The following is a 14,474-nucleotide window of genomic DNA, read 5'->3' as shown; positions in this document are numbered from 1 at the left end:
TAAGGTGGCTAAGAAGGCATACGGGATACTTTATGAGCCAAGGCATAGGGAGGTTATGCTAAAACTGTATGTTAGCTAGAGTGCTGTGTCCAGATACACTGCATTACTGCTACACTATATGATTATAGAACACTCCTGTCCTTACCAGCTGAGCTTAGCGTAGTATAAATGCAGCGTGAGCATGAATTGTTGCTGATTAATTTTGCTGAAACTGTTAAGCATCTTGCTTCCATTATTTTTAATGAGATCACATTTCATTTTTCTTTTTTGCGTAAACCTTTCCTTTGGCATGCTCCTTTCTCTCCACTTTCCCTATTCTTCACATGCTCTGTCCCCTCTGCTTGCTCTGCCATTTCCTTCCTGTACTGAGATGGCAGAATGTGACACGCCTCAGGGCAAATCTGAAGATGATGAGCACTCTGTGCATTTTCATACAGAGGATCCCAAGTGCAACTCTCACAGTGATCACTGTACCAGAAGGACAAGTTTCACACAGTGCTGTGTGGATCAGAAACAGGTAACAATTATGTAGGCTGAAATATTAGTCTCTTAATGCCTAGAAACTGGTCAGTAACTCCTTCATTCTCTCCATGTACTGCTGAAAATAGTGAATCCCGCTCTATGTTTTGTGATTACTATCAGTAATGCCTATTCCTTGTTTGTTATTTGATAATAAAGCTTTCTCGTAATTCACTATTAGTAAAGTCTCACAATCTTTACTACCTGATAACACCGTGCCCTCGTTGTTTAATATTAGATTGTAACAGTTCTTCAATGTATAGTCTGTGTTAGATAATAAAGTCTCCTCATTGTTTAATATTAGATAGTAATGATTCTTTAATGTATGATCTGTATTAGATAATAATGTTGTCTTATTGCTTAATCTATATTTGATGCTAACATACTTTTGTTTGCTATCAGATAGTAAAGTTTCCTCATTGTTTATCAGATTATAATCACCTTATTGCTTAGCTAATGTATATCTCTTCCATTTTATAGATGGTTATCCTTGGTTCACAATTATAGCTTGGAAAATGTGTTATGATTTAAATCATTTTTATCTTTCAATTCTATCATTGTAAAATTTTAATTATTTACTGCTGTCTCTTTGCTAGAGAGGCTGAGATAGTTCTACTTGGCAACAGCAGAACAGATCTGGATGCTGTTCATTCACTAAGTATTTAGGAGACCAATTTCAGAACTGTAGAAAAAATTCCAACTTGCCCATTCCCCATCTCCCCCACCACCATCACCGCCACGCACCATACTGTCAGCCTCCCGCAGCTATTCTGCCTGTAACTGACAAACTCATCCTCAAGGCTAAAATCTGAATTCTAGGTTGTAACAGGGAGTCCATACACTTGTTACTGGTTTAAAACTGGGAGTCTAAGATTTGTAGTTACTGGAGTTAGCTCAGTCAAAATTTCTTATTTAGATTATACCTTGGGTTATAACACTAGTTTTCAACAGTGATATGGAGGTCATTTTGATAGATAATCGATGTATGATGGAAAATTAATAGCTTTTTTTCCCTAGTTTAGTCCTTTTCTTTCCTGACAACGCCCTTCAATACTTCAGCCAAGTGGGTTTTTTTTTGTATAAAGTAGGCAGTACGTTATGGCAGGCAGTTAAACTGCTGGCATAGACTTAATGGGATGAATGGCCTCCTTCTGTGCTGGAAATGGCTCTGACTCTATGGGTAAGATTTTGACTTGTTCAAAACCCATTTACTTAGGCATTGGTAAAATCAGGCCCTAGGTTGTATCATAACTGTATCCATTCCTGTCCTCACCTGACATACACACATATATGTTTTTTCACATCACAAAATAATTTCAGATGAGCAAGACCACTCGACTCACCTTAGGTTATCCCTGCAGAGAGACCCTAAAATCCTTCCGGCCCCTTTGCATCATCCCATTGATTTTTATGGAATTCCAAAGATTTTGACTCCACTAATCTACCCAAGGGTCTATTGTTTGATTATCATTCATGAGCAGAAGGATTTCCCAATATTCTAGCGGGGTACATTGAAAGCAACCAGAAGCAGAAAACCTGGTCAATTTTCCCTGACTTAGCTGAGGTTAATTGTAAGACCATCAACTGTGAGATCAGTTAATTCAGGACAATTTAGGATTCAAGAAAAGAATGATCATTGTGTGTGGATTAATGCTCCATCAACAATGTGATTACCACCAATCACTCAAGGAACTGTTTAAGTGATAAATATTATTAAACCTCAGAATCACAAAGTCTTTACAGTGCAGAAGGAGGCCATTCAGCCCATCGAATCTGCATTGGCTCACTGAAAGAGCATTCTACCTAATCTCACTCCCCTGCCTTATCCCTGTAACCTTGCACATTCTTTCTTTTCAGATAGCAATCCAATTCCCTTTTGAATACCTTGATTGAACCTGCCTCAACCAGGAAATTCGTTCCAGACTCCAACTTCTACTCCTTTTGCCCATTATTTTGAATCTGTGCCCTCTAGTTCTTGATGTACCCTTGAGTGGGAGCAGTTTCTCACTATTTACCCTGTCCATACCTCTCAGGATCTTGAATAACTCTGTCAAGTCTCCTCTCAGCCTTCTTTTCTCCAAGGAAAACAGACTCAACCTCTCCAATCTATCCTCATAGCTACGGTTGTTTATCCCAGGAATCATTCTTGTGAATCTCCTGTGTACTCTTTCCAAGGCCTTCACATCCTTCCCCATGTATGGCGCCCAGAACTGGACGCAGTACTCCAGATGAGGTCTAACCAGTGTCTTATACAAGTTTAACATGGCCTCCTTACTCTTGTCCCTATTAATAAAACCTAGGATACCATTTGCTTTATTAACTGCTCTCTCAGCATGCCCTGCCACCTTCAATGACTTATGTACATATACACTGACGTCCCTTTGTTCCTGCACCTCTTTTAGAGATTCTCCCTTTATTTTATTCTGTCTCACCATAGTCTTCCTGCCAAAACGAATCACCTCACACTTCTCTGCATTGAACTTCATCTGCCATTTGTCTGCCCAATCCACCAATATTTCTATGTCCTTTTGCAGTTCAAGACTATCCTCATCACAGTTGACATCAAAATGGGCTTTTATCACTAGGTCTCTTATTGCACGTTCATATGTTAATTTTTAGAGTTTGGTGAAGTTGATCTGCATCATGAGATGTACATACATTATATTATGAACCTCATAGTCTTGCATTTATGAGCAGGTTTGCTTATTAAGAGAACGACTCCAGTGTAAGGGAATAATAACCAGCCTGGTGTCACCTTAGTATAGTTTGTTCCTAAACCTGGCATTCTTGGATTTTGTCAACAGTGATGGTCATTGTAGTGTAAATGAATGAATGAATGAAAGTCACCCTGCTACTGAGGGGTAGATGTCATTATTTGGCATTAACCAAGCTTCATAGTAAATAATTATTTTTGGATTAAATTAAATCAAGTTGCTTTTTGTGAAATGGAAACCTTCGCTTCTCATAATGTGTTTATTCATGACTTTGGTTCTGTGTAACATTTGATTTTCTTCCACCCTTTCCAATGGGTTCTCTCTCTCTCCCACTGTCTCCCTCTCTCATTTCTCTCTATCTATCTATCTGGGAACTTCTATAACATCCGGTCATCGTATATAACCCCTGTCATGTTTGCTTCCATTTTCCCTGCTAGCTTGCTCACTTTTTGAAGGAAGACTCGGATGATTCTGAAGTAGAATGGATAATGAAAGAGTCTGCCAGTGAGAGTGATCCTTTACGTCCTGCCCAGGCGAATTCTCCAATAAATATAACATGCCATGAAAAAATAGAATGCGTAACACCGCTGGGAACGCCAGAACAGTTGAGTTCGGCAGGAACATCAAATGTAGCAAAAGAGCAGAACTGGAAGCAGACACTCAAAGGGCAGCAGGGCGATAGTCTTCTCGTGGCTGTCGAGTCGATGCCACTTAACTGTGCGTCCAGGGCAAGGAGCCCTTGGGGAAAGCTGGATCCATATGATTCATCTGAGGTAACGTTAGAAGAATTAGAAGTGCTAGCAGTGGTTAAACAAATTAATCTAAAATAGGAGTAGAGTTAATGATTCATCAGAATTGACGACCTGAAACTTTAGTATCTGTGGAGAGAAAAACAGTTGTCAGACCTTCTGAGTATTTCCAGCATATCCTGTTTTTATTTCCGATTTCCAACCTCTGCAGTATTTTGTTTTTGTTATCTATGTTAGGCGTGGCCAAACTCCAGCCCCGGCAATCGAACCCCTGAAGTCCAGGAACTTGGTTATATTTGACCCTTTATATTTTATGCTTGCTGGTTCATTCTGAATTTTACAGAGGTTTAGGAAAAGGCACTTTTAAGTGCTTTTGTCTCATTGGTGGATAAATCAGAATTCCTAAGTACGTCCATATTAACAATATGAGATGCATGCATATTAATAGACATGGATATTAATGGAAATATGCATGTTAAAAGTAACATGCATATTAATGGATTTGCATTCTAATGGTAACGTGTACATTAATGCCAACATGTATATTATGATAACATGCATATAAATGAAAACATGGTTTTGACTATATTTGTGCTCCTGTGACTCCATTCTGCACATCTATGTGACATTTGAAGACAAAGAAATTTGGACACCCCTGGTCTGTGGTATTTTCCTTGCTACTTGTTACAGCAGTAATTCAGGAGAGAGGGGATTGCTTCCTGTTATAGCAATACTGAATCACATTTATCTGGAGGGCAGTAACTGATGACAAGGAACTTAATGTTTTTCAAAACTTAAAAATTTGACACAAATTAATTCTGCTTAGGCACAACCCAGTTCCTAGTGGATATGATATTTGGCAGTAAATTAGTTTTATAATTCAGAGAGCGCACAGGGCAGATGGTGTGGGAATGCAAAAAATCTACTCTAGTATCATAGAAACACTACTGACGTTGGGACTGAGGCACATAGTTAGAGCAAAGTAATGGCCCAGATCTTCCAGTCTCCGGGTAGTCAGAGGCTGAATGAATCCCAGAAAATGTGCTACGGGACCCCTCAGAAGACCCAATGCAAGGATTCTGTGGGAATTGCCAGGAAGCTTGAACTCCCAATGGGCAATTTTCCTGATCCCTGGTGTTGTGATATTGGTTTAAGGTATCTCAACACTGGGGACTACCCCCCAACCTACTTACCCACCCACTCACCCACCCTACCCACCTACCACCCTACCTCCTTACCCACCCTACCTCCTTTCCCACTTACCTTACACACCTGGCTTCTCCCTGTAGCTGTTTTCAAAGCAGCTTTGGGACATTTAAACTCTTTACTTAGCAGAATACAGCAGCTAGTGCCATATAAAAGGGGCATGGTTTCTGCCCAGAATCTCTGTGCAGCTCCCTATGAGGTTCACTGCTCTGCGTCGGATGTGAAGGATCCTCCATTCAAAGACTTCCCTGAAATATTGGAGCAAGGTAAGTGTGCATTTTCTTTGTCTGATTAGGGTTGGAAATAGGGTTTCCGATCCTGATCGATAGATCTGAGCTGATGAATCTTAATTCTACTTCTAGCCATGCAATACCTGACTTGTGACACTGATGAGATTGAAAGTTCAACATAGAACAGCACAAGCATCCCTAACCTCAATTAAAAAATTGATGAAAAGCAGGACCCAAATGATCCTGTTAGAGGCCATGTGTTATACTAATGATCTGATAATCATTTGATTGTGAGGTATTCTCTGTTTACATGTAGCAATTACCATAGGATATGTGCTTATTTTGTACTTTTAGATATGGAAACTTGGCCGAGATTTTCACTATGACATAGAGGCTCTTCATTGTGGCAAAAATCCCACAAATGGCTACAGCCCTGAGCCCTGCATTTCCCATCTTTGCGGGAGTGGGACTGGAGCTGGGCCAGGGTTTGCACATATGTGATTCACAGAGGCAGCTGGCCATTTAAATCACCAGCTGCCTCCTCTGAAGTGGGATTTTGGTAGGCCAGGAGTGTGAAACCCAATGTGTGCAGATTAGACCAGGTAAGAGAAGGTTTGAATTTGGTGGATTCATTTGGATAACTAGGGTACCCCTTTGGAGAGGTAAGGTACACCTTTAGATAAAGTCCTGGGGCACCTTTGGGAGGGGTAAGTCACCCTTTAGGGCTTTTTAAAATTAAACATGATTACGCATGTTTTATGCACAAACTCATTGCAATTGTCAATCTGTCAAGGAACTGTTCAGCTGTCAAGGATCTGTCAAGACTGTCAAAGCTATCAAGGCTGTCAAGAAAGTGTCATAGCTGTTAAGGAAGTGTTCAAGGATACTACTTGACTTGACGTGGAGTGGGTAAGGGTAGTGGGTCACCCTTCGGTAGTTGGTTGTCATAGGGATATGAGGGGTCATGGAGGATGGGTGGTAGGTATGGGTTGGCATAGGTTGGCATGGATGGGGCATAGGGATTGTGGAGGGTGGGGGGGGGTGGTGAGTGCTGGAGAGATCTTTTTTGTTTTACTATTTCTTTGGTTTATTTAAACACAGAGCTGGTGTACAGAGGCCCAGCCCGTCTCTGCACCCAGCAACCTCCGCATTTGTTCTGAGTTTGCCAGCCCTGACTCCAATTTTGCACCCCCCCACCCTCCACCGATCAAAAATGCAATCTGCAGGCAGACAGTTTTAAAGGTTGGTTTTGCAGAGCCAGGAAATCTCCTGAATCTGTGTTCCTGGCCCAGGAACGCCAATCTGAGCCTTGGTGTTATGTTTTCCTCTAGTTGTTAAGTATCACAAAATAATAAAAATGAGTTTCCTAATATCCAAAGAGCAGTTCAGAAACTCATCATCAATACTTATATGCAAAGTATTGTACATACAAGCGTATGAACATGTGAATTAGGACCAGGAGTAGGACATTCAGCCCCTCAAGGCTGTTCTGCCATCTGATCTGATTGTGACCTCAACTCTATTTTCCTGCCCACCCCCTATATCCTTTGAGCCCCTTGTCAATCAAAAATCTGTTTAACTCAGCCTTAAAAATATTCAATGACCCTGCATCCACTGCTGTCAGAGGAAGAGAATTCCACAGACTAATGACGCTTTGAGAGAAAAAAATTTCCTCATCTCTATTTTAAGTGGGAGACCACTTATTTTTAAACTATATTCCCTAATTCTGGTCTCCCACAAGGAGAAACATCCTCTCAGCATTCACCCTGTCAAGCCCCCTCAGGGTCTTGTATGTTTCAAAAAGATCAACTTCTTATTCTTCTAAATTCTAATGAATACAGGCCCAAAATTTGCTCACAAGATAACCCTTTCATCACAGGAATCAGTCGAGTGAACATTCTCTGAAATGTTTCTAATGCAATTATATCCTTTCTTAAGTAAAGAGACCAAAACTGCACACAGTATTCCAGATGTGTTCTCACAACTGTAGCAAACCTTCCCTACTTTATACTCTATTCCCCTTGCAATGAACAACAACATTGCAGTTGCCTTGCTAATCACTTACTGTACATGCATACTAACCCCCTGTAATTCATGTACCAGGATACCCAGATCCCTCTGTACCACCGAGTTCTGCAATTTCTCGCTATTTAAATAATATGATGCTTTTCTGCCCTTCTGCCAAAGTGCATAAATTCACATTTTCCCACATTATACTCCATCTGCCAAATTTGTGCCCACTCCCTTAACCTGTCCCTTAACATATCCCTTTGTAGACTCCTTATGTCCTCTTCACAACTTATTTTTCTACCTGTCTTGGTGTCATCAGAAAATTTAGCAACCATACATTTAGTCCCTTCACCCAAGTCATTGATGTAGATTATTAATCATTGAGGTCCCAGCACTGATCCCTGTGGCATTCCACTAGTTATAGCTTGACAACCTGAAAAATCACCCATTTATCCCTACACTGTGCTTTCTGTTAGCTAACCAGTCCTTTATCCGTGCTAACATGTTAATACTACACCATGAATTCTTATTTTGTGTAGTAACCTTTGATGTACCACATTATCAAATGCCTTTTGGAAATCCAATTACACCACGTCTACAGGCTCCCCTTTATCCACATTGCTTGTTACTCCCTCAAAGGACTCTAATAAAATAGATGCTGGTCAAATATTTAAAAGATGTGGCTGAAAAAGGCTCATTAAAGTCTTGTTAGATGCTGGTTAATATCAGCGAAGGTATCGCTGGATGAATGCAGAAAAATGAGATGATTTTCATAGGGGGTGAGAGGAAGAGAATGGGGAGACTTCAGAAGCTGTGATTGTTCTCCTTACAGCAGAGAAGGTTGAGGGTATATTTAACAGAGGAGTTCAGATTTATGAAGGGTTTTGTTAGTGCAGATAGGGAGAAACTGTTTTCACTGGCAGGAGGGTCAATAATCAGAGAACATGGATTCACAAACATTGGCAAAAGAACCAGAAGGGAGATGAGTGTTTTTAATATAACAATGGTTGTAATCTGCAATGTATTGTCCGAAAGGCCAGTGGAAGCAGATTCAGAAGTAACTGTCAAAAGAGAATTGGATATATATTTGAAAAGGAAACATTTTCAGGGCTACTGGAAAAGAATAGGGTGGTGGGACTAATTGGATAACTCTTTTAGAGAGCCAGCAGATAAAATGGGGCAAATGGCCTCCTTTTGTGCTGCATGATATTCTAATAGAAACAAAATGGTAGGTAGAGACTTCCACTCAGATCTGATAACAGTTTCTAAAGGGATGATCAAAGTATCTGGGTTCAATTGGAAAATTGCCATTTCTCTGCTGCAGCCACAGGAAAGTGCAAATTGTGGTCTCATTGTGCAGCGATATGTAGGAGACAGAAGGGAGGGAAGACGACAGTAAAAATGAATAAACCATCTGGGAATTGATATTTCCACCTCTGCACGTAACAATAATTCATATAATTAAAAAGGCTACATCTCCAAATTCTGGAGAAATGAAAAGTATGAATTTTATGCATGCTCCCCTGACATTTTGCATGATTTCAGTATTGAGGCAATCCAAAGTCATTGAACTATTTTAAGAGGCTGGAAAGCTTAGGAGGTAAGAGCTAAATTGTGCCAATGAGAAATAACACATTAAAAAAAAACTTGTATTTAAATAGCGCCTTTCACCCCAAAGTCCTTTATAGACAATTAAGTACTTTTTTTGAAGTGTGATTATTGCTGTAATGTAGGAAACACAGCAGCCAAATTGCACACAGCAAGCTCCCACATGGAATAGTTGGACAATGACCAGATGGTCTGTTTTTGTAATGTTGATTGAGGGATAAATGTTGGCTAGGACTCTGGAGATAATTCCCCTGTTTTCCAAAATAGAACCATGGGACTTTTACAGTGCCCACCTGAGAGGAAAGACGGGGCCTCAGTTTAATATTTCATCTAAAAGACAGCGCTTCTGACTGTGCAGACCTCCCCCAGTAGTGCACTGGAGTGTCAGCCTTGATTTTGTGCTCCGGTCCTGAGTGGAAATGGAACTCGTAACCTTGATACTCCGAGGCAAGAGTGCTGCCACTGAGCCATGGCTGATACCCTTGTTGAGCTCACAAAGTTGACCTAGCTTTCCTCATTACTTTAGTAATGCACATCCACAGAGTTTGATACTGAACACACCTCAGATGTTTCACCATTCAGTGTAGGGAGAGTGTGTCTTTCCATATTTCCCACTGGAGATGGGCAAAATTGTTATAGCACAACATTTACACAGGGTAATAGTGGGGCAGCAGGAAGACGCAGTGCCAATACACACATAAGGATGAAGCATGAACAGACATTAACATAAGGATTTGGTGCTAACAGGCATTAACATAAGAACTAGATGCTAACAGGCATTTAACACAAGGACTTGTGGTGCCAACAAGCATTGATGTAAAGACTAAGTGCGAGCATAGGCATCAGTACAAGTATTGTCATCTTTACTACTACAGTGGGTAAAGTGCTATTAGAATATAAATGACAAGAGCTGGATGGTATGTGGCTGCTGATTATTGAGTGCAGTGGAAAATTCACCATCACAAGATTTGTCATTGAACTTTCCCTGGAGACTATTATCAGATAATTAGAAGATGTGATTTTTAATTATTTTGATTTCCTGAGAGTACAAACTGCTTTCTGTCAAGAAAAAAAATTACTGTGCCTCATTATAGAATACATGTTGACAGCTTTTTTCTTGTTTGTTTACTTATTCGTTCACGGGATGTGGGCGTCACTTGCTCAGCCAGCATTTATTGCTAATCCGTAATTGCCCTTGAGAAGGTGATGGTGAGCTGTCTACTTGAACCGTTGCAGTCCATGTGGTGTATGTACACCCATGGTGCTGTTAGGAAGGGGGTTCCAGGGTTTTGATCCAACGACAGTGAAGGAACAGTGATATAGTTCTAAGTCAGGATGGTGTGTTGCTTGGAGGGGAACTTGCAAGTGGTGGTATTCCCATGCACCTGCTGCCCTTGTCCTTCATGGTGATAAAGGTTGCGGGTTTGAAAGATGCTGTTGAAGGAGCCTTGCTGAATTACTGTAAGTAGGTTTGATGCAACCCTGAATTGTAAGAATTGTGCAAACCTTTGCCATTGTTTTAATAATAATTAAAGTGAATTGTGTACTGTGTCATCTGATAATATTGCACTCCCCCAATACTGTACAGGAGTAGAAGGAGAAACATCAATCTATGATACTGAGAGTAGGAGGATACAGTTTCAATATTTGATACTGGAAGTGGAAAGATAAAGCATTTTCACCAGATCTTCTCTATTCATCCTCCCTGCTGCCAGTATAAATCCATCTAAGGACAAAATAGACTTCGCCCCCCCCCCTCACTGCACCAGGCCCCCAGCCCCATCCATCTACCCTCAATGGTGGAGATATGAAACTTGGAGAGTCCAACAATGAGGGAACAAAAATGTAGATAAATTGTATTGAAAGGAAGAGTGAAAACAACCCATAACAGAAATGGAATGCCACAAAAAAGAATATCAAAATGAGAAGAAAATGGAAATGGTGTAGTAACAACTATAACTTGTATTTATTTAACACCTTTAGCATATTAAAACTTCCCAAACAACTTCACAGGAACATTATCAGACTTGACTCCAAGCTACTAAGGCAATATTAGGACAGCTAGGAAGCCAAAAACTTGGACAAATGCCCCATGGAGGTGGTGAGCACAGAAATAATCAATGATTTCAAAGGGAAATTGGGTCGCCACTTGAACGAAATAAACATGTATGACTACTGGGACCGAGTGGGGAAGTGGGACTAACTGGTTTGCTCTGCAGGGAGCCGACATGGACTCGAAGGGCTGAATGGCCTTCTTCTGTGCTGTAAATTACTCTATGATACGCTATACTCTAAGTGGGAGAGGCGGAGCACCTTATGGAGGAAATTATAGGGCCTGGGGGCCAGGTGTCTGCAGGCACAGCTGTTAATGGTAGAGTGATTAAAATAAGGAATGGACAAGAGCACAGCAATCTGAGGTTTTAGGGCTGAAGGAGGTTACTGAGATAGGGAGGGACATGCTGATGGATGGGTTTGTAAACAAGGGTGTGAATTTTAAAATCGAGGTTTTGCTGAATTGGAAGCCAGTGAACACGGAGATGATGGATGAATGGGGACTTGGTGCAAGTAATGGGCAGCAGAATTTTTAATCAATTCGTTTATAGAGAATGTTAAAAAGCAAGAACTGGTTACATAGTGGACACATGACAATACGTATGAACTTGCGAACAAGGAGCAGGAGTAGGCCACTCGGCCCCTCAAGCCCGCTCCGCCATTCAATAAGATCATGGCTGATCTGAAACTTCACATTCCTGCCTATCTCCAATAGCTTTTCACCTCCTTGCTTATCCAGAATCTACCTAGCTCTGCCTTAAAGACATTTAAAGACTCTGCTTCTTTTGAGGAAGAAAGTTCCAAAGTCTCACGACCCTCTGAGAGAAAAAAATTCTCAGCTTATTTTTAAACAGTGACCCCTAATTCTAGATTCTCCCACAAGAGGAAACATCCTTTTCCCCATCCACCCTGTCAAGACCCCTCAGGATCTTACATGTTTCAACCAGGTTGCGTCTTACGCTTCTAAACTCCAGGGGATACTAGCCTGTCCAACCTTCCCTCATTAGACAACCTTCCCATTCCAGATATTTGTCTGGTAAACCTTCCCTGAACTGCTTCCAATACATTTGCATCCTTCCTTAAATACGGAAACAACACTGTACACAGGCCTCACCAATGCCCTGAAGCATAACCTCCCTAATTTTGTATTCAATTCCCCTCACAAATGATTACATTATATTATCTTTCCTAATTACTTGCTGTATCTGCATACTAACCTTTTGTGATTTATGCACTAGGACACCCAAATCCCTCTGCGATCAGAGCTCTGCAATCTCTCACCATTTAGATAATATGCTTCTTTTTTATTCTTCCTGACAAAATGGACAATTCCACATTTTCCCGCATTATAATCTATTTGCCAGATCTTTGCCCACTCACTGAACCTATCTATATCCCTTTGTAGCCTTCTTATGTCCTCTTCACAACTTACTTTCCTACCTAAGAACACTTAGAAAATATCAACGGGATTAGACAAAGTCAACATGGATTTATGAAAGGGAAATAATTTTTGAGAAACCTACTGGAGTTTTTGAGGATGCAACCAGCAGAATAGATAAGGGAGAACCAATGGATGTGGTGTATTTGGATTTTCAGAAAGCTTTTGATAAAGTCCCACATTAGAGGTTAGTGTGTAAAATTAAATCACATGGGATTGGGGGGTGATATATTGGCATGGATTGAGAATTGGTTAGCAGACAGGAAACCGAGAGTAGGAATAAATTGATCTTTTTCAGAATGGCAGGTGTTGACTTGTGGGGTACCACAGGGATCAATGATTTGGATAAGGGAAGCAAATGTAATATTTCCAATTTTGCTGATGACATAAAACTAAATGGAAATGTGAGTGGTGAGGAGGATGTTGAGAGGCTTCAAGACGATTAAGACAAGTTGTGTGGGCAAATACATGGCAGATGCAGTATAACGTGGATAAGTGTGAAGTTATCCACTTTGGTAGGAAAAACAGAATGGCAGAGTATTATTTAAATGGTGATAGATTGGGAAATGTTGACGTACAAAGGGACCTGGGTGTCCTTGTACACCAGTCACTGAAAGCCAGCATGCAGGTGCAACAAGCAGTTAAGAAGGCAAATGGTATGTTGGCCTTCATTGTGAGAGGACTTGAGTACAGGAGCAAGGATGTGTTTGCAGTTATATAGGGCCTTGGTGAGACCACACCTGGAGTATTGTGTGCAGTTTTGGTCTCCTTACCTAAGAAAGGATATGCTTGCCTTAGAGGGAGTACAACAAAGATTCACCAGACTGATTCCTGGGATGGAAGGATTATCGTATGAGGAGAGATTGGGCTGACTAGGCCTGTATTCACTGGAGTTTAAAAGAATGAGAGGGGATCTCATTGAAACATGTAAAATTCTGACAGGGCTGAACAGACTGGATGCAGGGATAATGTTTCCTTTGGCTGGGGGCGTCTAGAACAAGGGGTCACAATCTCAGGATACAGGGTAGGCCATTTAGGACTGAGATGAGGAGAAACGTCTTCACTCAGAGGGCAGTGAAGCTGTGGATTTCTCTACCACAGAGTGCTGTGGAGACCAAGACACTGAGTATATTTAAGAAGGAAATAGATATATTTCTAGACTTTAAAACCATCAAGGGGTATGGGGAGAGAGCAGGAATACGGTGTTGAGATAGAGTATCAGCCAAAATCATATTGAGCGGCGGAGCAGGTTGAGGCCCCAGCACAATCCTGTGACGCAACATTCATTACTTCTGGCCAGCCAGAAAATTACCCATTTATGCCTACTCTGTTTCCTGTTAGCTAGCCAATCTTCTATCCATGCCAATATGTTACCCCCTACACCATGAGCTTTTATTTTCTGCAATAATCTTTGATGTGGCACCTTATCAAATGCTTTCTGGAAATCTAAGTACAGTACATCCACCAGTTGCCCTTTATCCACAGCACATGTTACCTCTTCAATAAGAACTACAATAAATTGGTTAAACATGATTTCTCTTTCACGAAACCATGTTGACTCTGCCTGATTACCTTGAATTCTCCCAAGTGCCCTGCTATAACATCTTTATTAATAGCTTCTAACATTTCTGCTAAGACAGATGTTAGGCTAGCTGACCTGCAGTTTCCTGCTTTCTGTGACCCTCCCTTTTTAAATAAAGGAGTTACTTTGCTATTTTCTAATCTAATGGAACCTTCCCTGAATCTAGAGAATTTTGGAAAATTAAACTATCTCATTAGTCACTTGTTTAAGACCCTAGGATGAAGTACAGGAGAGGAAACATCAGAAATAGCAAGAACTGGTTACATAGTGTACAGGAGAGAAAACAGCAGCGTAAGAGTGGAGAGTAAACATAGTGAAAAAGGAGGAGGCAAGATTCAAAGAAGAACAGAGAAAGGAGGGTGTGCA

At 40.8% G+C, this 14,474-nt stretch overlaps 1 protein-coding gene across 1 annotated transcript in view; it reads left to right on the top strand.

The window, feature by feature from the left end:
- The first annotated feature begins 448 nt into the window (after positions 1-448).
- Positions 449-14,474, top strand: part of LOC144684558 (septin-5-like) — an 89,027-nt gene continuing 75,001 nt past the window's right edge. The window contains exons 1-2 of the mRNA XM_078548476.1: positions 449-517; positions 3,671-4,006. Coding sequence (XP_078404602.1) covers positions 3,722-4,006 — 285 coding nt within the window. The 5' untranslated portion in view covers positions 449-517; positions 3,671-3,721. The remainder of the gene's footprint in view (positions 518-3,670; positions 4,007-14,474) is intronic.

The sequence above is a fragment of the Cetorhinus maximus genome, chromosome 9 (assembly GCF_964194155.1).
Source record: "Cetorhinus maximus chromosome 9, sCetMax3.hap1.1, whole genome shotgun sequence".
In the NCBI taxonomy this organism is placed as follows: Eukaryota; Metazoa; Chordata; class Chondrichthyes; order Lamniformes; family Cetorhinidae; genus Cetorhinus; species Cetorhinus maximus.
Note: the sequence above shows the minus strand (reverse complement) of the source record. Positions and strands in the feature narration are given on the sequence as shown.